General features: G+C 41.4%; 1 protein-coding gene across 4 annotated transcripts in view; it reads right to left on the reverse strand.

The window, feature by feature from the left end:
• Positions 1-25,833, reverse strand: part of CRACDL (CRACD like) — a 148,171-nt gene that overhangs the window by 55,539 nt on the left and 66,799 nt on the right. The window contains exons 1-2 of one of the 4 annotated variants that reach the window (XM_038004186.2): positions 21,987-22,109; positions 120-199 (exon numbers count right to left, since the gene is read on the reverse strand). In XM_038004186.2, the coding sequence (XP_037860114.2) occupies positions 120-189 (70 nt within the window). In that variant the 5' untranslated portion in view covers positions 190-199; positions 21,987-22,109. Of the gene's footprint in view, positions 1-119; positions 200-21,246; positions 21,958-21,986; positions 22,110-25,833 lie in introns of those variants that run through there. The other 3 variants (XM_038004182.2, XM_038004183.2, XM_038004184.2) reach the window with 3 other exon arrangements.

Raw genomic sequence — 25,833 nt, forward strand, 5'->3', positions numbered from 1 at the left:
ACTGGGAACTGAACCCCCACTTTTCATACAGAGTCCCAAAGGCCTGCCTCTGTCAGCCCCTCTCCCTGCCCCACAACAAAGCAAGTGCCCTCCCCAGAGCAGGGGAAGCAGGGCCTTACCTGTGCTGTCCTCCCCTAGGCCTTCTGCAGTCTCCCGAAGCTTAATGTCCATCACCCTTGTGGAAATCATGTTGAGCTCGCTGAAATTAGATGGAAATTCACGTTACAGAAATGTGGTTAGCAGAAGTTACCAATGAGTGAAACGGTGTTCCTGACTGCATTTGTCATGATCTGGCCTGCACACACCCCAGCAAAGACAGTCCAGGGCAGAGTGCAGCACAGTACAGGCCAAAACCACGTCCACAGCCACAAGATCAGCAACCGCAACAGCGTTTAATCACTGACTGGGGCAATTTAATGGAAAACAGATCACTGAAACAAATGCTTCACTAATTTACACAATGCAGATTAGGTTTCTTTCAAAACAGTTTTTCTCAAATTATAAGAAATGATTTTTTTTCTCTTGTTTACTACAGGAAGTTTGGAAAATAGAATGAAAATCACCCATAACCCAACCAACCAAGGATCACTACAGTTAACGTTTTCATTTCCTTCCAATAATTTTTTACGCAAATATTTTGTCCACATGCACACATATCATATTAGGAAGCTTGACTTCCTGATTGTCTTACTTATACCACATCATTAAAATTCTTCACATGTTATTTTAACGGCTACCTAATATTTTGATATACTACTGTACCATCATTTATTTACATTGAGATTCTTTTTTTTCGAATGCAATGAAAAATTTCAAACAGATACAAAAATGTGAAGAACATACAGTGAACTCAAGATATGACTAATCTTCCTTCATTTTTACCCCCACACCCCATCCCACTCCTAGGAGGTGATTTCTAAGCAAATCATCCCAGACACGATGATCATTTCATCCATATAAATTCAGCTGCTTCCTGAATAAAAAAATCCCTCACTCTTCATGGAAATCAAATACGCAATTATTGGTCAATATTCCTGCTACAGAATACTGAACTAATGGTGTCCATGCCTTCCATAACTGACTGTTACAGTAGGCTCTGCCTCCAAGGAGGCGAAGGTTGCCCACCGACAAAGGGACAACGAATGGATCTCATGTCGCATGGAAGGTTTCAGAACTTACTCATGTTTTACCTCCCAAGCATCTTCATACTGATAAGAGCATAACATGGGGTGGAGGAAAGCGGCAAAGACTTGGATGTTAGGCAGTTCTGGGGTGGCATCTTTACCTTACCACCTACCAGTGCCAGGCCTCAGTATCCTCACAGGCAAAAGGAAGATGATACTACTATGATGAAATGAGACCAGGACATGGCATGCAGCAGGCACAAGCTGAGCCCTGCTGTCAGTTCCCGCAGCCCACTCCTCACCGCCGCGTGCTACTGTTTATGCGCAAAGGCTTCCAGAGCACACATGCCCGGCACGGCCTGGCAGCAGGTAAGCGCCGGTCTTCCAAGCAAATGGCTCACTTCAAAGTCGCCATTGTCAGTCACGGGACAAACACCCGGTTTCCCACCTGACCCCTGTGCTTCCGGATCCCCACCGCCCGATGGGCTCAAACCACTGCCAGGTGACTGATGAAAACATGTTCAGGGTTGCAGAGGAATGTCTGCCCAGAGACCGCAGGCCGCACAGGTGGAGAACCGTTTCCTTCATGTGACATGCCAGGTGGAAACACCCCAGAGCTGTGACAAGGGAACATCAGCTCTGTTGGGCCAAGTAACTTGTCTTTCTGAACACGCGTTCCCCAAACCGCAGTAAAGTTCAAGGAAACGCCAGATGTAAAACCGTACTTAGAAAGGCAACGTGGCAAATGCCCAGCCCTCCCACACCTCCTTTTGCTCCTCACACGAAGACAGTGCTTCTCACTGGAACTCCAAGGTCAAGTCAGGCCACCTCAGTGTCCCCTCAACCAGCACCTGCTCTCCACCCTTCTACTCTTGGAGTTCTGAGAGCTCTAAATCCAAGTCAAAGAAAACTTACTCTTTAAACGAAATCCGGACGGGCAGGGCCTCTTCCTGGGTTCTAATGAACTCACTAGAGTGCTGAGCCTCCAGCCCCCACTGCAGGGCACAGCACTTCGTCAGTGTGTATCTGGGCACCCACAGAATCCAGGGGAGTCCTGCCTCTCAAAAAGATCCCTTAATGTGGAGGCTGCCCCACTCCCTCTCCCTCCACCCTATCTGACCACAGGCTCCTTCCCGGCTTAGAGCAGAGTTCCATCGTTAGTCTCAGCTTCTATTGAAATATTTCTACAGAAGTTAATTCACAAAGAATGAGAACAGATTTTAATATGGTATTTTAAAGATTTCAATCTATTATATTTACCTACACAATGCAAAGAAAAATATCTGTACCCTGACTCCATACATCTGGGCACATAATTATGTATGAAAGCTTTAGTGTTCACCCCACAGATTCCCTAATCCCACACCACCCTCCAGGCTGTTTGGACCCCTGTGGATCCTTTCTTACCTCCCGGTACTGTTCTTTCACATTGCTCACTAAGGTTGTCATCAATAACTTGTTTGGGAGGTGTGTCTGCTTAACATCCCTTCCTCCCATAGCTGTGGGTTTTGAGGGGTGAGTGCTATGCCTATTATATTCACTGCCCCTTTACCAGTACCCAGGACAGTGCCCGACCAAAGAACTGAACAGAGCACACGAAACAAGAGAACTGACAAACTAGAGGGGCTTCTGGGTATTAGAATCCTTTGAGATCTTGGAATAGCAATTCATTTAACTTCAGAGAGATGTAGAAAGACCCAGAAAGAGTGACTCTTGGTTCACCTTTCCCTTGTCAGTTTGAGGAGGTGATTTAATCTACCTGTGGTCAGCATTAGGGAAAACATCAACCTTTATTCAGTCTTTACACCTCCCTTTCTAACAGTGCTCTCCCTCACTTTCTTCCCATGGCAGGGTTCTGCCATCTACCCTGTGTCACCTTCTCCAGGGTCTCTGTACCCACCAACTTGCAGGTCAGTATCAGCAGTGATGTCCTCTCAGAGGTAACTATTTTAAGTAGAAAACTCCAGTGAAAGGAAGTAACTGCCAACAAAGATTCTCAACTCCAGAAAAACATCCTCCGAATTTAAAGGTAGGTTAGATTTCCAAATGGTAGAGTAGCCTACACCACAATAAAACTTTCCACTGATGATAAGTATAAACTGTGGTGAAAAGATTAAAAACAATCATTTGAAGGCAGTTATGAGCAACCAAAAGCAGAAATTAAAGTGGAATCAACTCTTTTTTTCTATTATTTTTTAATTTTTTATTTTTGGAATCAACACTTAAAAGAAGGGAACTGCAGTAGGAGTGATTTATGTGTGTAGGGCTTTTGGCCTGGAAAAGGTCTCAGGTATGTTTATTGTGCAGTGGCTGGAGCTCAAATAGAAAGCCATAATCTTATTGGCTTAATGAATCCAAGAATGGAATTTAGGGCTGCCAGAGCAGATGGAAACTGAGGGAGAATATCTTAGGAAGGAAAAAACTTCAGAGACAGGAGCACCAAAATCCACATGTAAACCCTTTCCTAATTATTGGCTCCCCTCCCCTGAATTCTGCACATACTGGGGAGATTCCAAGGAACTAGGCAGAAGATAACAGCTGGTAGGCTGAGGGAAATGAACTAAAATTTTTCTACTGCTCACTGCAGGAGAGACAGAGTTCACAGGTAACAAATAGCCTGCCAGAATAAAATTGGTCATCTTCAAGACAGCATAACAGATTCCAGAGTTCCTATGAAATATCATTTACAATGTCTACCATATAATCAAAATTTACAAAACATGTAAAGAAATGGGAAAATATGACCCATAGTCATGAGAATAAAATACCTAAGAGAGAATAATCCTGAGTGATCAAAATTCTTAAATAGCAGACAAAGACTTTAAAGAAGCTACTTAAAACAAAAATGTAGCCATAATGAATAAAAAGATAAAGAATTTCAAATTAGAAACATACGATACAAAGAAGGAACAAATGGAAAACATTAAGATGAAAACTGTAATTTCTAAAATAAAATATTTATTAAATGGGCTTAACAGCACATTGAAGATATCAAAAGAAAGGATCAATCAAATTGAAGAAAGATCAATAGAAATGATCCAATCTGAAGAACAGAGAGAAAAAAGACTGGGAAAAAAAGTGAATGTGAACACAGCCTCAGTGACCAGTGGTACAGTATTTGTCTATCATATATATATATATTTTTTATTATACCTTAAGTTGTAGGGTACATGTGCATAACGTGCAGGTTTGTTACATATGTATACTTGTGCCATGTTGGCGTGCTGCACCGATCAACTCGTCATTTACATCAGGTATAACTCCCAATGCAATCCCTCCCCCCTCCCCCCTCCCCGTGATAGGCCCTGGTGTGTGATGTTCCCCTTCCCGAGTCCAAGTGATCTCATTGTTCAGTTCCCACCTGTCTATCATATATTTAATTGAGCCCCAGAAGCAGGGAGTAGGGGGAGTGAGGAAGCAGGAGAGAGAAAGACGGAAAAGGAAAGAGAAGAGAGAAGTAGAGAGAAGGGGTGGGGGGTGGAGAGAGAGAGAGAGAGAGGGAGGAAGGGAGGGAGGGAGAGGAGGGAAGGGAAGGGAATGGGAGGGGAGGGGAGGGAAGGGGAGGGAAGGGGAGGGGAGAGAAGGGGAGGGGAGAGAAGGGAAGGGAAGGGAAAGGGAAAGGGAAGCAGGAGAAAATATTTGGAGAACTTATAAATAAAAATTTCTCCAAAATAGGGGAAAAGGTAATGTTACAGATCCGAGAATCTTAGCAAACGCCAAGAAAACCACAACAAGGCACATCATAGACCTCAAAGAAGTGTGGAACACAGCGTAGTGTACTAAAACCAAAGAGGAAGAGGAAATCTTGACAACAGCCAGAGAAAAATGACACATCATAAATAGGCAAACAACAACACAAATGACCAATAATAATAAGAAAATGCAACAGAATAGCCTCTTTAAAGTGCTGATAGAAAACAAAGAACAACCCAATATTCTATATCCAGAAAAATTATCCTTCAATAATGACGGCAAAATATAGACATTTTTAGATAAGTGAAAAGTTCAAGAATCTGTTTCCAGCAGATATGTACTACAGAAAATGCAAAACAAAAGTATTTTAGGATGAAAGAAAATGATACCAGATTGAAACTGAAAGCTATAGAAAGAATGAAGCACAACGAATGTGGTAAATATTAAAAATATTTAATAAAAATATTAAAAAGTACATGTTTTTCTTCTCTAAATTTATTTAAATGCATATAACAACTATAAAAAACTATTATGAACTTACAATGTATGTAGATGTAATATGTGACTATAACATAAAGGTAGGAGTTATACATATGACTAGACTATCACAAGGTTCTGGTGTTTTATGTGAAGTGGTACAAGATTAACGCTAAACAGACAGTGACAACTTCAGAATTAATACTGTGATCCCTAGAGCAAACACTAAAAAATGTAATGTAAGGAAGTTTAGCTAAAAAGCTAAAATAAAATTTATAATGGAACACCCAAAAATTCAATAAACCCAAAGAAGGCAGAATAGGAAGAACAAAGAAACAAAAACAAAACCAAGCCAGTGTGGTGGCTCACACCTGTAATCCCAGCACTTTGGGAGGCCAAGGCGGTGGATCACGAGGTCAGGAGTTCAAGACCAGTCTGGCCAACATGACAAAACCCTGTCTCTACTAAAAATACAAAAATTAGCTGGGCATGGTGGTGGGCACCTGTAATCCCAGCTACTTGGGAGTTTTTAGCTGCTGAGGCGGGAGAATTGCTTGAACCTGGGAGGCAAAAGTTGCAGAGAGCCAAGATCATGCCATTGTACTACAGCCTGGCGACAGAGTGAGATTGTGTCTAAAAAAAAGGAAACCAGATGGGATACATTAAAAAGTGGAAAAATGATCAATATTAAATAAAAATATAAAACTTCTAAAAAATCATCAGAACCTATCTACTTGATGTTGGGATAAGCAAAGATGTCTTACACATGCCTAAAAAAAATACCATAAAAGAAAAAATTTATAATTTGCACTTCATCAAAATGAAATACTTCTGCTCATCAGAAGACAATGTTAGAAAAATGCATACGTAAGTGACTGGTAGAGAGAAAATATTCCTAAAAACTATCTGACAAAAATAAGACCACTTGTATCTAGCATGTATAAAGAATCCCTAGAACCCAATCAATGAAAAGCAAACAATCCCTTGCCTTAAACTTGGGCAAATTATTTAAAATACAGGCAAATAGACAATAATGAAATGTCACATGAAAAAGAACACAATTAAGGAAACATCAGACGAACCCAAATGAGAGACATTCTGTAAAGTAACTCTGCAGTGCTATTAAAAACACGTCAAGGACAGGAGGAAGGCCAAGAAACTATTTTAAATAGAAGCAATATATGATCCAGGACTGGAAAATGAGGAAGTGCTATAAAAGCCACTATTGGGACAAATGACAAAGGTTACATATGGACTGTGGATTACATAATAACATCACATCAATGTAAAATTTGCTGATTTTTATGATTGTAACTATAGTTATTAAAAAGAATGTTCTTAGCCGGGCGTGGCGGCTCACGCCTGTAATCCCAACACTTTGGGAGCCCAAGGCAAGTGGATCACAATTTCAAGACCAGCCTGACCAACATGGTGAAACCCCATCTCTACTAAAAATACAAAAATTAGCTGGGTGTGATGGCGCATGCCTGTAATCCCAGCTACTTGGGAGGCTGAGGCAAGAGAATTGCTTGAACTGGGACCTGGGAGGCAGAGGTTGCAGTGAGCTGAGATCATGCCACTGCACGATACAGAGCAAGACTTCATCTCAAAAAAAAAATACAGAGCAAGCCTGGGATACAGAGCAAGACCCCATCTAAAAAAAACAAAAACAAAAACAAAAAACAGAAACAAAACAAAACAAAAAAACATAAAAAAGTTCTTGTTCTTTGGAAGTACATATGTGATTTTTTGAGCTCACTAACAGTCCAAAAAATGTTATAAACTTATAGATATATATGTTCTTTATATAAACATATAAAGAAATAAGGATATATCAAATGAGGCAAAGTGAAAAATTGGTAAATCTGACTAAAATTTATGTGATAAATTCCTTCACTATGTAACTTTTCTGTAAATTTGGTATTATATCAAATAAAAAATTACACAAAAATTATCCCAAAAAAAAAAAGAGAGAAGCAGTAATTTCAGAACGGTAGTGTGAAGAATTTGGTGAAAAGTTTGACTCATACACAGGGAAAAAAATCAGGCAATAGAAACTTACTTTAAGAGGGCACAGGTGTTGAACTCCTCAGACAAAACCTTCAAAGCAGCTATTATAGATGTGCTCAAAGAAATAAAGGAAGACGTGCTTAAAGAGTTAAAAGAAGGGATGATTACAAGTTTATCAAATTGAGATTATTAAAATAGAGGTAGAAACTATAAAAATAAACAAACTGAAAATTCTTGAGTTGAAAAGTACAATAAGTGAAATGAAAAAATTCACTGAAGAGGCTCAACTCAAATCAACAGATTTGAGTTGGCACAATAAAAAAATCAGCAAATTTTAAAAATGCAATTTGAAGGAAAAAAATGAACAGAGGCTCAGAAAAATTCAAAACATCATTAACTATACCAATATTCAGAATGGGAGTCCCAAAGGAGAGGAGAGAGAAAAATGTAGAAAAATGATTATCTGAAATTATAGCCAAAAACTTTCCAAATTTGAGGAAAAACAATAATCTACATACCCAAGTAGCTCAAAAATCTTCAAGTAAGATAAACACAGAGATCTGCTCCCAGACACAGAGTAAAAATGTGAAAGCTAAAGATAAGGAGAAAAACTTGAAAGCAGCAAGACAAAAAAAGACTTGCCATGTAGATGAAAATCATCATAAAATTTACAGCTAATTTCTTATCAGAAACAATGGAGGCCAGAAGACAGTAGGGTGACATATTCAAAGTACCAAAAGAAAAAAATTGTCAACCAAGAATTCTGTATCCAACAAAGCTATCTTTCAAAAATGAAGATGAACTAGAGATATTAAAGATAAACAAAAACTGAGATGATTTCTTGCTAGCAGACCTGTCTTACAACACATATTAAAGGAAGTTCTTCTGGCCAAAAGCACCACCAAGCAGTAACTTGAATTGACACAAAAAATCAGAGGCATCAATAAAGGTAATTTTGTAGGAAATTATAAAAGACAGTATAATTGAATATTTCTTCTCATTTTTTTTCTTATAACTGATTCAAAAAGCAATGGCACAAAATGGTATTAAAAATTGCACTGTTGGGACTATAACATATAGCAATGTAGCATATTTGACAATAACAACAAAAAGGAGGTGGGTGGAAATGAAATTTTTGTAAATTTTAAAACTTCATATTTTCCTGATGCCTCAACATCCTCACAAACAGGCTGTGAACATCATGCCTAGGCAACCAGGTGTTCCAGTGTGAGAAGGCTGGTCCCTGCAACAAGTTCCCCTTCTTGTCCCCTATGACCTAATGACATTCAAATGAACCAGTAAGATCCTCTCATGATTCTTGCAAGTGTACTCCACCCTAATCCCTAATAAAAGCACTTGCCCAGGGATCCACACTGTTACTTATCTCCCCACCTGCTCTGTTGAGTCTGCTCCCTAGGAGCTCCTCCAATATGACCCCATGCATGGTGTGGAATGCCACGCCTCCTTCTCTAGGACCTGTGAGTACAACAAATCCTTTAATGGCATCTGTCTCTCCAGGTGCAATTTCCATAGTCATGTGGAATGATCCTTAAACACCCTAAAAGGGGAATTTATTACCCTGTTTACAACGTAGCTACATTGGAGTAAGAAAATGACATCAGACGGTAACATGATCCACAAGATAAAAGAAAGAAAAACAAAAAGGGTAAAAGTTCAATATATTTTGTACAGACCCTATAAGTATATTTTTGTTCTCTCTTCTACTAGTTTCTTTAAAAGAAAGAAAATGATATACAAATATAATTATTGGGTCTACGACAAATATAGATGTAATATGTACAACAATAATAGTACAACAAATAGAGCAGAGAATAAAACTACTAAGGAGCAATGTTTATATATCTTACTGGAACGAAATTAGTATAAATCTTAAATTGATTCCAATATATTAAGATGTATATTATAAGGCCTAGATCAGCTACTAAAAAATAACAGAAGAAAATAGAATTAAAAATCAATAAGAAATTAAGATGTATGACTGACAATATAAACTTAAAGGGAGGTAGCAAAGAAGTCACAGAAAAACAAAGTACTCTGATATAAATATGAAACAAAAAGTAAAATGGAATTTGTAGATGTAACCATGCCAATGACATTAAATGTAAATAGTTTAAATAATCAATATTAGAACAAATAAGCAGAAAATCAACAGTGATATAAGAGACTTGAACAATCCTATAGAACAACTAGACCAAAGATGTGTGTATGTATGTATGTGTATGTGTATATATATATTTGCATATCTATCTGTCTTATCTATCTATGGAACATTAACAATGATACCATATGCTCAGCCATAAAACAAGACAAAATATATTTAAAAGAATTTAGTTCATACAAAATATATTCTCCAACTACAACAGAATTAAATTAGAAATCAAAAACAGAAAGAATTTTGGGAAGTACATAAATATGTGGAAATTATGCGATGAACCCCTAAATAACAAATGAGTCAAAGAATATATTACATGAAAAATTATAAAGTCCTTTGAGATGAATAAAAACAAAACCACAACATACCAAAACATATGTGATGCAGATAAAACACTACTTGGAGAAAAGTTGTGCTTATAAACACCTATATAAAAAAGAAGAAAAAGTCGGGTGCAGTGGCTCCTGCCTGTAATCCCAACACTTTGGGAGGCTGAGGCAGGCGGATCACATGAAGCCAGGAGTTTGAGACCAGCCTGGCCAACGTGGTGAAACCCCATCTCCACCCAAAATAAAAAAATTAGCTGGGTGTAGTGGCCCATTCCTATAATCCCAGCTACTTGGGAGGCTGAGGCATGATAATCTCTTGAACCTGGGAGGTGGAAGTTGCAGTGAGCCCAGATCGCACCGCTGCACTCCAGCCTGGGTGACAGAGTGAGACTCTGTCTCAAAAAAAAAAAAAAAAAAAAAAGAAAGAAAGAAAGAAAATTTAAATCGCTATCATAACTTTCCACTCTATAAAACTAGAAAAAGAAGGGCAATCTAAACTGAAAAGCAGAAGAAAAGATAAAATAAATATTGAGCAAAAAGTAATGAAACAGAAAATAAAAACATTTTAAATAATCAATGCAACAAAAAGTTGGTTCTTTGAGAAAATCAATAAAATGAACAGACCTATCACTCTACTGATGGAGGGTAAAAGAGAGAAGATTCAAATTGCTAAAACCAATAATAAGAGACCATCACGACCAACCTTACAGAAATAAAAAAGATGTATTTTAAGGGAATATTATGTATTACTGTAAGCCAAAAAATTAGACATCCTAGATGAAACAGACAAATTCATAGAAAGACACAAACTACTGAATTTAAGTCAATAATACAAAGAATAGACTTTTAATAAGAAAAGAGATTAGTAATTTAAAAACTTTCCACAAAGAAGAATCCAGCTCCAAATGCCTTCACTGGTAAATTCTATCAAATACTTAAAGAATTAACAGACACCTCTCCCTTCACAAATGCCTCTAAAAAATATAAGAACAGGTGGCACTTTTCAGCTCATTGTGAAACTAGTATTACCCTAATACCAAACCCAAAGACATCACAATAAAAGAAAATTATACACCAGTATCTCTTATGCATATAAACACAAAAATTCTCAACATAATACTAGCAAACTAAATCCAGTAAGATATAAAAGTGAGTTTTATCTCAGGAACACAGGTTGGTTTAACATATGAAAACTAATTAATGCAAAAGCCATGTTAATAAAATAAAGGACAAAAATCACATGATCACTTTAATGGAGGTATAAAAAATAAAGATGCAAAACTCAACAGAATACTGGCAAAATTAACCCAGCAACATATAAAAGAGATTATACAGCATGACCAAGAAGGATTTATTGAAGAATGCAAGGTTGGTTCAACATATGAAAATCAAGGGAATAAACCACATTAACAGAAAACTGACAACTATTACATTATTATCTCAGTACATACAGAAAAAGCACTTGATGAAATCCAACATCTCTTCATGATACAAACACTCAAACTAGGAACTGACAAAAGCTTCCTAAGCATGATAAAGGGCATCTATAAAAAACCTACAACTTACATCATACTCAGGTGGTGAAACACTAAATGCTTTTCCCTTGAGATAAGAAAAAAGACAAGGACATCTACCGTCACACTGATAATCAACTTTGTACTGGACATTCTTGACAGGGCAAGCAGTTAAGAGAAAGAATAAAAAGCATTGAGATTGGAAGGGAAGAAGTTAAACTATTTATATTTGTAGATGACATGATCATGCACATAGATAATGTTGAGGGATCCATTAAAACACTATCATAACTAAAGTTTGCAAGGTTTCAGGATTTAAGACCAATACAAAAATAAAACCAGTTGTATTTCTACATACTAGCAATGAACAATCCACAGATGAAATTAAGAAAATAAACAATTGCATTTAAAATGCTATCCAAAAGAATAAAACAGGAGTAAGTATAACCAACGAGGTAGAACACTTGTACACGGAAAATAACAACAATGCTGAAAAAAAATTAAAGAAGACATAAATAGATGGAAAGATATTCTGTGTTTGTAAATCAGAAGACAATATTATTAAATGGCAATATTCTCCAAACTGATTTACAGAATCAATGCAACCTTTATCAAAATCTCAGCTGGATTTTGGGCAGAAAGTAACAAGTTGATCTGAAAATTTATGTGCAAATGCAAGGGACATTGAAAAGTCAAAATAACCTTGAAAAATAACAAAGATGGAGCATTCACACTTTCCATTTTTCAAAACTTACTACAAAGCTACAGTAATCAGGACTGCATTGTACTGGTATATTGGCAGACATATAGTTCAACAGAAATAAATGCATACTCTTATGGCCAATTGATTTTCAATAAGGTTGTCAAGACAATTCAATGGGGAGATATCATCTTTTCAACAAACCAGGCTGGAACAAGTAGACATCGACATGTGAAAAATAATGTGTACTCTTACCTCACACTATACGTAAAAATTACCCCAGAATGGCTCATAGATCTAAATGTAAGTGCCAAAACTATAAAGCTCTTAGAAGAAAACAGGAGTAAGCCTGTCATTTTAGGTTAGGCAATAATTACTCAGATGTGACATCAAATGCATCAAAAGAGAAGACAGACAAGTTTGACTTCAACATTATAAGATTTTAAATCAAAGGACTCTCAAGAAACTGCAAAGACAACAGACTAGGGAAAATATTTGTGTATCGTCTATCTGATAAAGGACTGGTATGCAGAACATAAAAATAATTCTTATAACTCAATAATAAAAAGACAGCCCATTTAAAAACAAAGGATTTGAACATAACTTGCACAAACAAGACATAAAGAAGGCAAATGAATGGCTAATAAGTGCATGAAAAGATGCTCAACACTTTTAGTCATTATAAAATTGTAAATCAAAACCATAGTGATGGCTCATGCCTGTAATCCCAGCACTTTGAGGGGCCAAGGCAGGTGGATCACTTGAGGTCAGGAGTAGGAGACCAGCCTGGCCAACATGGTGAAAACCCATCTCTACTAAAAATACAAAAATTAGCTTGGCGTGGTGGTGCATATTTGTAATCCTGGCTACTTGGGAGACTGCAGAAGGAGAATCGCTTGAACCTGGGAGGCAGAGGTTGCAGTGAGTTGAGATCACACCACTGCACTCCAGCCTGGGTGACAGAGCAGGACTCTGTCTCAACAACAACAACAAAACCACAGTGAGTTACTACTTCACACTCACTAGAATGACTGTAATAAAAGACAGATAATAACAAGTGTTGCAAGGATGTGAGGAAATCTGAACCTTCATTCATTGCTGGTGGAAATGTAAAATGTAGTAGGTACTTTGGAAAAGCTTGGCAGTTCCTCAAAATGTGAAACATAAAATTACCATTCAGCCCAGCAATTACATTCCTAGATATCTACCTCAGGGAAATAGAAACATATGTCCACAGAAGATTCTGAGAAAATGGTAGTGTAGAAAGCACCAGGAATGTATTTCCCCACTGTTTCTGCTAGTGCAATTGCACTAGCAGAATTTGTCTGATATAACTATTTTGAAACTCTGGAGTCAACTGAAGGCCTGCAACTTCCAAGGGAAGGATCGGAGGGTATGTTGTGGTTAATTTCTGTCCATTTCTGTTCTTAGCACCGTAGCATCCGCCCATCCCCCCGACTTCTTCATGTATGTGTTCCAGGAGTAGCTTGTACGCAGCTTGTAGAAGCCAGAGTGAGCAAAAAGGACCCTGTCCTCCAAACACTGGAGATCTGTCCTCTGGTTATTGCTTCTGATAACGGAGGTGCAGACAAAGAGGTTGCAGCCACTGTTGTTGCACCTCTCCCCATTGTTGCAAGACTCCCTCCAGCCCCAAGTGACTCCCTACAGATTTAATGGGCTGGTACCCTTTTTCTTCTTTCACTTTTCTTGTTTCTCATTCTGGGAGCCAGATATCAAAGACTAGGCCACTCAAAAGCACCTACATATGAGAGGAAATTAGAAAGTCACCATACATGCCTGCAAAAGGGCTCAGCCTCAGGAAAGATCTGGGAAGGCCTTAAGTTTACACTTCAGGCTGATCATCAGCACTAAGACTGCCTGTAACAATTAAAACAAACAAACACACAAACAAACAAACCCCAAAAATCCAAACCAGCAAACCCTGGGAAAAGGAGAGAAGCTAATTTCCAGAGTTACCATACTCTTAGACTCAAATATCCAATTTTCCACAACAAAAAATCACAAGACATACAAAGGAACAGGAAAGTATGGACCATCAAAGGAAAAAGAAACAACAGAAATGATCTCCAAAACACACCTGATGATGGATCTACTAGACAAAGACTTTAAAACAACTATCTTAAAGATGTTCACCAAACTAAAGGAAGATGTGGAGAAAATCAAGAAAATGATATCTGAACAAAATTGAAATATCACTAAAGAGATTTTAAAATCTTGAAATCAAAAAGAAATCTGAGAGGTGAAAAGAACAATAACTGAAATGAAAAATTCACTAGAGGAATTCAAAGGCAGATTTGAGCAGGCAGAAGAAGAATCTGCAAACTTGAAGATATAACAATGGAAATTATCAAGTCTAAGGAACAGAAAAAAAGATTCGAAGAAAAGTGAATACAAAATAAGGGATCTGTGAGACACCATGAAGTGGACCAACATACACATTGTAAGAGTTCCAGAAAGAGAAGAGAGAGAAAAATGGGAAGAATATTTGAGAAAATAATGGCTGTAAATTTTCCAAATTTGATGAAATATACATTACATATTTATACATTTGTACATTTATACATACACATATCTATATATACATTTTACATTTATACATTTATTCATTTATGTGTTTATACATACATACGTTAAACATACATATGTTTATATGTGTGTATGTATAAAACATCCATTTAGCTCAATGAAATCAAAGTAGGATGAACTTAAGCCCACACCAAGACACATTATAATCAAACTGTTGAAAGCCAAAGACAGAAAATCTTGAAAGCAACAAGAGAGATGTGACTTGTGACATTCGACAGATCCGCAATATGATTATCAGTAGATTTTTCATCAGAAACTTTGGAAGCCAGAAGGCAGTAGGCTGATATGTTCAAAGTGTGAAGAGAAAAAAAAAAAAAAAAGTCAAGCATGAGTCCTATATCTGGCAAAAGTATCCTTGAAAAGTGAGGGAGAAATTAAGACATTCCCAAGTAAACAAAAGCTGAGGGAGTCTGTTACTACTAGAGCTGTCCTGCAAGAAATGCTAAAGAGAGTCTTGCAGGCTGAAGCGAAAGGACACTAGATATTAACTTGAAGGTATATAAAGAAATAAAGATCTCAATAAAGGTAAATACATAGGAATTATAAAAGCTACTATTATTGTAAAAATGGTTTGTAACTCCATTGTTTTGTATTTTACGTGATTTAAGAGACTAGCACTTTTTTTAAAAAAGAGGTACAGGCTTTTAAAACCAACTTACGATGGTTCACCTTACGATTTTTGACTTTACAATGGTGCAAAAGTAATACCCAGTCAATAGAAACCATCCATCTCTTGCAATGCTGGGCAGTGGCACCAAGTCTCCAGTCAGCTGTACCTTTTCAACTTAACGACATTTTCAACTTATGATGGGTATATCAGGACATAACCCCACTGTAAGTCAAGAAGCTTCTGCAATTATTAGTCTCAAAACAAGATTCCACCTATATGAGGTAATCAGAGTAGTCAAAATCATAACATCAGAAAGTAAAATGGTGGCTGCCAGGGGCTGAGGGAGAAGGGATTAGGAAGTTACTTTTTAATGTGTACAGTGTTTCCATTTTGCAAGACGAAAAGACTTCTGGAGGTAGACAGTGATGATGACTGCACAACAATCTGAATGCACTTAATACCACTTAAAATGATTACGATGGTAAATTTTATGTTATGTGTATTTTACCACAACTAAAAAAGAAAAAACATGCACAAAAAAACCTGTACACTAATGTTCATAACAGCATTATTTATCTAATAATCAGAAAGGAGAAATAACCCAAATATCCATCTCTGGACAGATAGAATAAAAAACATGTTATATATGTAATGAAAAATTATCCACCAAGAAAAAGGAATAAAGTAATGATATATGCTACAATCTGGATGAATCTTGAATACATTAACCTAAGTGAACGACGACGGCGGCAAAAGGCCACATACTGCAAGATCCCACTTACACAAAATGTCCAGACTAGGCAAATCCACAGAGACACAGAGTAGATTAGTGGTTGCAAAGAGGTGGGGAGAGAGATGCTGGGGAAACGCAGGTAGAACGGGAGTGACAACTAATAGGCACAAGGTTTCTTTCTGGGGAGATGGAAATGTTCTAAAATTAGATTGTGTTCCTTGATGCACAACTCTTTACCAAAAAACCATTGATTGTACACTTTCTTTTTTTTTTTGAGACGGAGTCTCGCTCCATCACCCAGGTTGGAGTGCAGTGGCATGATCTTGGCTCACTGTAACCTCCGCCTCCTAGGTTCAAGCAATTCTCCTGCCCTAGCCTCTGGAGTAGCTGGGACTACAGGCACTCATAACCATGCCTGGCTAATTTTTGCATTTTTAGTAGAGACGGAGTTTCACCATGCTGGCCAAGCTGGTTTTGAACTCCTGACCTCAGGTGATCCACCTGCCTCGGCCTCCCAAAGTGCTAGGATTACAGGCATGAACCACTGTGCCTGGCCTGATTAAACACTTTAAACGGGTGAACGTTATGATATGTAAAGGATACGTCATCAAAGCTGCTGAAAAAGGATGAAACAAAGACATTTTCAGAAAAGAAAAGTTGATACAATTTGTTTCCAGCAAACTCACACTGAAACAACTGTTACAAGAAGAGGGATGCAATCTCGTGGAGAAGACTGGAGATGCAGGCAGGAATAGGGGAAAACACAAACGTGGATAGATACAAACGTCCACAAGAGGAGGAGGTGGGCTGGACTCCAACCCAAGCCCTGTGCACACCGGCAGAATGCGTGCCTCAGCCCTGCTCTCCCTCCACCAATGGCACTCCGTTTCCTTCTAGCTCGGGGCCTTTGCAGATGTTGTTCCCTCTGCTTGAACTTGATGTTCCCTGCCTTCACATTCCACTTTGGTCTTACTCCTACTCATCCTTCAGCTTTCAACTTTCATTCCTCTTCCCCAGCAACACCCATCTGTCCCTTCAGGATGTGTCAAGACCTCCCGCGACATACTGTGGGAGACGCTATGCCTTTTGTTCACAAAACCTATGTGTTTTACACGTATACATGTTTGTGTGATTCTTTGATCCATTTCCCCTTTACAGATTCACGCCTGGTTACATTCCCCATACATTTAATCAATTTTTCCCTTTCCTGGAGAAAAAGATGAAAATAAATTATGACTTAACTATTGTTCTCTAGTGAGTCACGCCAAGATCTGCCTGTACCTTTTTTTAGAAAAATAAGTTTCACATTACTGAAGCAAATGGAATGTGAAATGCTTGCAAAGTTCCTGTGAGAAATCTCTGTTCAAAAATTGTGCCAGCTTGCTGCTTAATGATATTATTATCCTCAAAAGCAGAGGAACTTGACAGCTGGACCCACCCCAGAGAGGCACGGCGTCAAGACCGGACCTCACTGCAGTCAACCCTTTCTCCCTGAAGGTGTCAGAGGACTTTCTTTTTTGTTGTTGTTTTTTTTTTTTTTGAGACGGAGTTTCACTGTTGTTGCCCAGGCTAGAGTGCAATGGCGCAACCTCAGCTCACCACAACCTCCGTCTCATGGGTTCAAGTGATTCTCCTGCCTCAGCCTCCTGGGCAGCTGGGATTACAGGCTCCCACCACCGACCTCGGGTGATCCATTCACCCGGGCCTCCCACCTCCTGCTCTTTGAAGCTGTCATCCACTTGTGTGCAAAACCTTCTCTGTCCACTTGTCAGAAAGGACAGTGAGGACAGAGAGACAGATCTGCTCTGACATATGAGAGAAAGGCAAGCAAGGAAATCTCATAATCAAAGGGCTGAAATCAGAGAATATTCAGATGCTAAATGACAGAGCTCTAAGTGAAGCAAGAAGGGTGAGTAAAGGAACTTGGCTGGTCAGATTTGAAGTCTCTTATTGTCCTATAGTTAATGTTTGTCTGATTTTTAAAAACTAAAGTAAGGCTTGGCCTAGAGAAAGCCTCTTTCTTGCTAAGTAGGGAAAACTGGAAGACTAACTCCATGAGGACAGATAACATGTCACCAGCATGGAACTGCTCCATGGAAGTGCTCAATAAATATTGTTAAATGAATGAATGAATGAGCAAACCATCCTGAGCACTTAGCGGTAACACCTGCTAGATGAAAGAATTATTTCTTCTTCTTCTTCTTCTTCTTCCTTCTTCTTCTTCTTCCTCTTCTTCTTTTTCTTCCTCCTCTTTCTTTTTTCTTTCTTCTTTCTTTCTTCTTTCTTCTTCTTTTTTTTTTTTTCATTTTTTGAGATAGAGTATTCACCCTCATTACCCAGGCTGGAGTACAATGGCATGATCTCGGCTCACTGCAACCTCCTCCTCCTGGGTTCAAGCAATTCTCCTGCCTCAGCCTCCTGAGTACCTGGGATTACAGGCGCGCACCACCACGACCGGCTAATTTTGTGTGTGTATGTGTGTGTGTGTGTGTGTTTTTCAGTAGAGATGGGGTTTCACCAAGTTGGCCAGGCTGGTCTTGAACTCCTGACCTCAGATGATCCCCTGCCTTGGCCTCCCAAAGTGCTGGGATTACAGGCGTGAGCCACCTTACCCGGCAGAAAGAATCACTTCTTAATGATCACCCGGCACATTAATGCCTCAAGGACAGACTTCCTTCAAAATCTATGGCTCAGGTAGACAATGTCACATCTCTTTAGCCTGAGTTCTTCTTGCCTAGTGTCTTCCTATAAACACCATCTACCCTGCAGCCACACCGAGCTGAAGTCTGTTGGGCTTTGCAGACCCCTCGGTTTGGGAGTAAAGGAATATAGAAGCAGAGGAGGTCCCTGGTGAGCATCTTGGTTTACTTCCCCAGGCTTCCCCTCGGCCATAGGCAGGGTAGGGACAGTGAGGGCATCCAGAGAGAATGGCAGGCCACAACTTGCTGGGCTGCTTCTTTGCAAGAAAATACCATAGCTTCATTCCAACACTCAGTCAGCCATGAGATAAACAGCATAGTTTATAAGCATATAAATAGTATCTTATATAAACTGCACTATTTTTTAGAAACTACCTAAATAACAGTTGATTTAGTGGTATTCAGAGTCCCTATAAATGGACAAATTAAGTAACTTAGCTAGGCATGCATACAGCTATCCAACACCATGTATACTCACATATATGCACACATGAGCCTATGTTCACATGGGCCACCTAAGCCTGCAGGAACACCCCTCAATACAATTCATGTCTTAGACCGCGATGCATGACAGCTTTCACAAGAGCAACCTGTTTTCACATTCATTCAGAAGTGAATGTTTTCATATGAGATTTGAAAAACATTAGTTTAGACATTTTCAGGTTATTAGAGTGAAAAAAAAAACTATCAGAGACTTTTACAAAACCATTATTTCAAAAATAGCTAAGCATCAGACTTCATAACCTTATTTTAGAAATTCTATTTGCATAATTCTTGGTAAGATACAATATAAATTCACTCTAACGCTGGGGAGTGTCTTACAAAGAGGCCATCTAACTTGGCAACGTTCAGTCTCTGAGTGAGAGCTGTAACTCGTGCTGACTGCTGCACACATATGTGACGAACAGGACACCAAAGCCCTGGGCACAGTTTTGCAAGAGCTGGCTTATTTTTAACTTCATGAGTTTATTAAGGTAATATACTCCATTTTTGTGTGCATATATCCCCCAAATAATGCTTCATTTATCTAGAACCCTACATTTGTGACTGACATTTCTGCAGCGCAGCAGAGGCGGAGCTGAATTTGTTTTGGTTTTTGTTTTTCAGTAGGAAATAATGCTCCAAAGCCTATTACCAAGACATAACATCACCATCCTATCCTGGCCCATACCAAACGGGCGGAATCGGCAATGAGGTTTCATTATTAGTAAAAAGAGTTTTATGAAACCGTAACAATGCTGATGACTTACATGCACAGCGCTTTACCCAGTACAAGGCCCTGTCCTCACAAGGAATCCTTGAGTTGTTGGGTTACTACTCGTTTGCAACAAAAGAAAGTGAGGCTTTGAGGATGGACTGTCTGCCCCAACTCCCCGAGCACCCTCCAACCCCTGCTACCAGGCAGCGCGTGGGTCTTTCCAAAGAAGGACAACAATTTCCCAAAACCGTTCACCCAGCTCCAGTGATGTGCGGATGTAACAGTCACCTGTACTGACAGAGACTGCCCGACTGGGAATTTTCCATGTGGGGTATGAGAAACACAAATCTGGTTATTTATGCGAAGCAAATGAATTTTAAGCAAGCCATAGCTCTACTTCCCTCTGCACCACTGTGCACAGAGTCAAAACGCACTGAGAGGCCGGGCGCGGTGGCTCACGCCTGTAATCCCAGCACTTTGGGAGGCTGAGGTGGGCGGATCATGAGGTCAGGAGATTGAGACCATCCCGGCAAACACGGTGAAACCCCATCTCTACTAAAAATACAAAAAAAAAAAAACTAGCCGGGCGTGGTGGCAGGCGCCTGTAGTCCCAGCTTCTCGGGAGGCTGAGGCAGGAGAATGGTGTGAACCCGGGAGGCGGTGGAGCTTTCAGTGAGTGGAGATCCGGCCACTGGAGCTTTCAGTGAGTGGAGATCCGGCTACTGCACTCCAGCCTGGGCGACAGAGCGAGACTCCGTCTCAAAAAAATAAAAAATAAAAAATAAAATTTTTTAAAAATGCAGTGAGAGCCAAACACCCTCCAGGGATAGGGTCACCTACAGCAGGACAAGACGTTTCTGTGCAGGGCTCCGGCTTTGGCTGTGCAGGAGCTCAGGCAGAGCGTCTCCCAAGGCTGTGGCTATCAGTTGAGCACAAGTCCTTTGGTGCTGGGCTGTAGGTAGTGGCATAATTACAATATCTGTGAACTCTGACCTCTGCTGCCTTCCCTCCACTCAAAGCATATCGACTACGCCATGGAGATCCCAACTGTAAGCGCGGTATGGTAAGAATGGCACAGTCTGCTCAGCCAGCCCTCCTTCCCTTTCCCTTTCCCTCTCCCTTTCTCTTTATGAATATGTGTGTGTGTCATAAAGGAAACAAGGAAAATCCTTATTTTGCTCCAGAATTTACACAACTCAAGGAGATAAAAAGTACGTAAGGAAGGAAGTCATAAACATTCTAGAACATAAGGTAACAGATGCTGCAGGTTTATCCATAGGCCTCAGGGGCTGGTGGCCACCCATGCCCTGGTGGTCACGGCCTGGCCTCCCCTCCCTCGCGTCTCTCCCCCACCACCTCTTTGCTCTCAGAGGGCCCACCTGGGGTCAGGCCTGATGCACTGGGAAAAGGCAGCCATCCTCCTGAGTGTGCTGTGAGCCTCCAGCTCTCTCATCCTCCTGGAAGCTAGCAGCAGGGAGAAGAGTGGGCCTCCCTGTCCTCTGAGTGGTCTAGGGCCCACGGGTCACCACGGGTTGCTGATCAAGAGCCCTTGTCCCCATCTCTCACAGAAGCACCCACGGGCCAAGAGGAAGTGGGGCTTCTGCCAAGCCCAGCCCTCCTGTGCCCCGTGAGCTCCTTGGGCGGGTGCACAGGCACACAACAGAAAAGGCCGTCTAAGAAACGCATGCACTTCCGCCTTCCACGCCAAGCCCTGAAGGCCGGGATGGGGGTGGCCTGGCTCTGTAGGGAGCTGGACTTGCCTCCCTGTGATTGGCATCCCCGCTGAGTTGCTTGGGCTTTGTTGATTGTGCTCACCATGGCAGCAGGCAAAGGGCAATGGCAGGTGAGGCTGCATTCCCCATCTGAGGAAGGGCAGGGCTCAGGAAGAAAGAAGAATGCTGAGAAAATCGGAAACAGCTTCTCAGCCAGACACACCCAGGCCCAGGGCTCTCCTCTCTCATTCCAGCACCAAAACCACACACCCTCCTGCCTCGCCTTGACGTCCACTTGCTATCTCCGTGCGAGGGACCCTGTGGGAGGCACGCGCGTCTCTGCCCCGCACACTTGCTCCTCGGTTTCAGTTTCCTTTTCACTTTTCCTTAAAGGCTCATCGTGTTACCTCAGGTCCTTGATATGCTTTGTTAACTGCTTTCCTGGGGCCGTCCCAACGCTCCTTTACCAGGGACCTGCTTGCCCCACTCATTGTCCCACTGATGGGATTTCCAGCCCTCCCCCTGGAGCCCACACCTGGCAGGGGCAGGGCCACGCCTTCCCGAAACAAATCACCCACTGAGCCTGCCCAGCCGGCTCCCCAGCCGCCCCACGTGACAAAGCCACTTGCCCTGGTGGCTCCTCTCTGATTACCTGCAGCTGCCACTTCAAAATAATAGACTCCTGCAACCGGCATCACAATGCCACCTGACTCAAGTTCCTCCCAAGTCTGATGGCTGCCAACTGCAGCCGGTACAGTCAGCAGTTTCCAGGCAATATCTGGAGTGTTGACAGAGGGCTCAGGGTGGCAGGTGTGATTCTATGTTGCTAAAACCCAGGAACAGGCAGCAGCAAGGGCGACTTCTGAAGATGGTTCTGAAGAAGTCCTAGTTTGCTTTTCTGTTTTCCAAATGGCAACTCTATATAGAATTCTACTCAAATGGCCTACAGTTTAAATAATAAAGCACAACAAACACATTTGATGATGACAGAAGAAAGCAGTGAGTTCAGAGGAGAGCTCAGATGATAATCACGCAGCGCGCTGAAGGTAGTTTACGTACATTTGCCCTTTGTGCAATTAGAGTCTGCAGCCCACTGTGCTCCTGCCAACACCTTGGCCTTCTCCCAGGGAGAGGACCAATTAGCTGGTGGAGAGTCCCCTGTGTCCTGGGAGGTGGTGCAGGGGCCCCTGCAGCAGAGTGGATTACTAAACGGACAGGGACTGGGCCCTTGAAGTCTCTAAGGACTGTCCCAGCCAGCAGCACTCTCTGCCCAGCAGCACGAGCTGGCCAAACCCCACAAGGCCCACGGTGGCAATTCCACCCCATTCAGTGAGCCAGATTGAGCCTGCAGCTTGCCTCTGCCACTAGCTTTCACCTGCTCTGGGCGTGTGACCTGCCTTCTGTCAGCGGCAGACCCCCTCAGGAGCCTCTTCAGTACTCTGTCCCCATGGAAGCCCAGCATGCAGGTCATGCCCAGCACAGAGTGGCCCAAAGCCCCAACAAGACACCACTCCACACTGAGACAAAGCCCCCAAAGGGAGGCGCTGCCACATCGTGTGAATGCCCAGGGACCGAGAGATTTGCTGAAGAGCAGGGGTAGCCACACACCTGCAGGCCTTGACACCTCCTCTCACTGCCCCTCCACCGCCTCCCAGTGTGCCTTCCACAGCACGGTGCGCACATTACCACTCTGCTCAAATTTCAGGAGCAGAAAATGTCAGTTTTCTTTCTTTGCCCTTCTTTGCTGTGCCCAAGTCATACGTTCCCTGAGACATCAGAGAACCAAATGAAAAGGTCAGTGACACCCATGTGCATCTGTTAAAATAGAATTTATAAACCGCAACAGAAAATACCTTACGCAAGGACATCTAAGGACTTTGTGACAGGCCCTCCTTAGGCCCTAGGCTCATTTCATTCAGAGGGAAGGAAATGAACATTTATTAAGCACATCTCAGGTCTCATTTAAGGCCCACAACCAGCTATGAGTTAAATGGTCCGTCGCTTTTTTTCGCAGGTGAGGAAATAGAGGGTCTGAGCAGCTAAGCAACCAGTCCAAGATGACTGAGGCAGTCAGTGGAATCCGACCCTGAAATCAAGGCCTGTGCCCCCGCAAGTGTGAGCTCTTCCCCATGATGGCAGCTGCCTCCCAAGAAACCCTGGCCAAGAGTCTGAGTGACCAAGCAAGCTATATCCTTTCTGGGCTGGAATCTGACAGCATGTATCAAAACCTGCTGCTCTAGTAATTTCGCTTCTGGGGAATTTGTCCTAAGGAGATAATCCTGCATTCTTCTAACAGTGTCCTGGAAACATCCTAAAGGCTCACCAGTAGGAGACATAGGCAGGAGGCCAGACACAGCAGCAGGACGCAGTCACATGAGGGATGTTATCCAGTCACTAGAAATCATGATACAGGAACATATTCAGTGACGTGGGATGATACCACCACACATTGCAATGGGGGCAAAATCAGCTCTGACAGACTCCTAAGAGTATCCAATAGCAAAGTCAGGGAATCAACCTGAGCGTCCATCAACAAATGGCTGGATAAAGAAAAGGTGGTGCGTGTACACCATGGAATACTACACAGCCGTAAAAAAGGAATGAAATCATGTCCTTTCCAGCAACACAGATGGAGCTGGGGGCATGTACACCATGGAATACTACACAGCCGTAAAAAAGGAACGAAATCATGTCGTTTCCAGCAACACAGATGGAGCTGGGGGCATGTACACCGTGGAATACTACACAGCCGTAAAAAAGGAATGAAATCATGTCCTTTCCAGCAACACAGATGGAGCTGGGGACATGTACACCATGGAATACTACACAGCCATAAAAAAGGAATGAAATCATGTCCTTTCCAGCAACACAGATGGAGCTGGGGGCATGATCCTAAGTGAAACAACTCAGAATCAGAAAATCAAATACCAGGCCAGATGCGGTGGCTCATGCCTGTAATCCCAGCACTTTGGGAGGTGGATGGATCACTTGAGGTCAGGAGTTCAAGACCAGCCTGGCCAACACCATCTCTACTAAAAATACAAAAATTAGCTTGGTGTGGTGGCACATGCCTGTAATCCCAGCTACTAGGGAGGCTGAGGCAAGAAGATTGCTTGAATCCCGGAGGCAGAGGTTGCAGTGAGCCAAGATTGCACCACTGCACTCCAGTCTGGGTGACAGAGTGAGACTCTGTCTCAAAAAAAATAAAAAAAAGAAAAGATCACATGGTCTCACTTATAAGTGTGAACTAAACAAGGGGTACACATGGACATAAAGATGGAAGCATTAGACAATGGGGACTCTAAAAGGGGGAGGGTGGAAAAATTATTTATTTGGTACAACATTGACTATTTGGGTGGTGGGTAACCTCACCATTATATTATAAAATACATTCATGCAAAAAAACCTGCACTTGTATCCCTGGAGTAAAAAAAATTAAAAATAAACAAAATAAAAGTGAGGATGTATCCCCGTCATTTGAAGAGCTTGCTCAGCATGGATTCTGCTTCAGTAAGCCTGGGCTGCAGCCCAAGACGCCTGCATTTCTAACAAGCTCCCAGGTGATGCTGACGATGCTGCCTGTGGCCCTTCCTTTGATGAGTACCACGTGTGCAAAATGATATATGCAGTAAGAACCCGTTTTTATTTTTATGAAGCTCTTAATGCATAGAATAAATAAAGGAAGGATCACAAAATGATGCGAACTGACATTGTCTCTGGGTCATGGAACGATGTTCATTTTCAACTGTCTCGTGCTTTTCCACGCTTCCTAAGTTTTCTGACTTCGCACGCATTTTGTTCATAATGAGAAGAAGCTCCAATCGTTTCTGTTAGAGACAAGGCAGTGTGATGTAAAAAGACTGGGATTTGGGGCCCAGGATTTGGAGTTAAGTTACTTCCCCTCTCTGAGGCTCAGTTTCCTAACTTGGAAACCTCACGCCTAAGCGATTGTGAGAATTGAAGCAGATCCTATGGGTAAGTTTCTATGCAGTGCCTGGAACACAGAAGGAACTCTCGATGTCAGGACCTGCCTTCTCCACTGCTGGGAACAAGATCTCGTGTCTATGAGGGGCAATTTCTGTCATTTTCACAAAGTACTTTTGCACCGGCGCCCTTGTTTGTCTCCACGTCATCTCTGTGACAGAGGCTGGGGGAGAAACTATCGCTGTAGAACTTGAGAGCAACCGAGCTGCCCAAGGCCACAAAGCAAGTCAGCACAGGTGCCTGGAACCTCTGTCCCCAGAACACAGCTTC

This window comes from Chlorocebus sabaeus, chromosome 14 (genome assembly GCF_047675955.1).
Source record: "Chlorocebus sabaeus isolate Y175 chromosome 14, mChlSab1.0.hap1, whole genome shotgun sequence".
Lineage (NCBI taxonomy): Eukaryota > Metazoa > Chordata > Mammalia > Primates > Cercopithecidae > Chlorocebus > Chlorocebus sabaeus.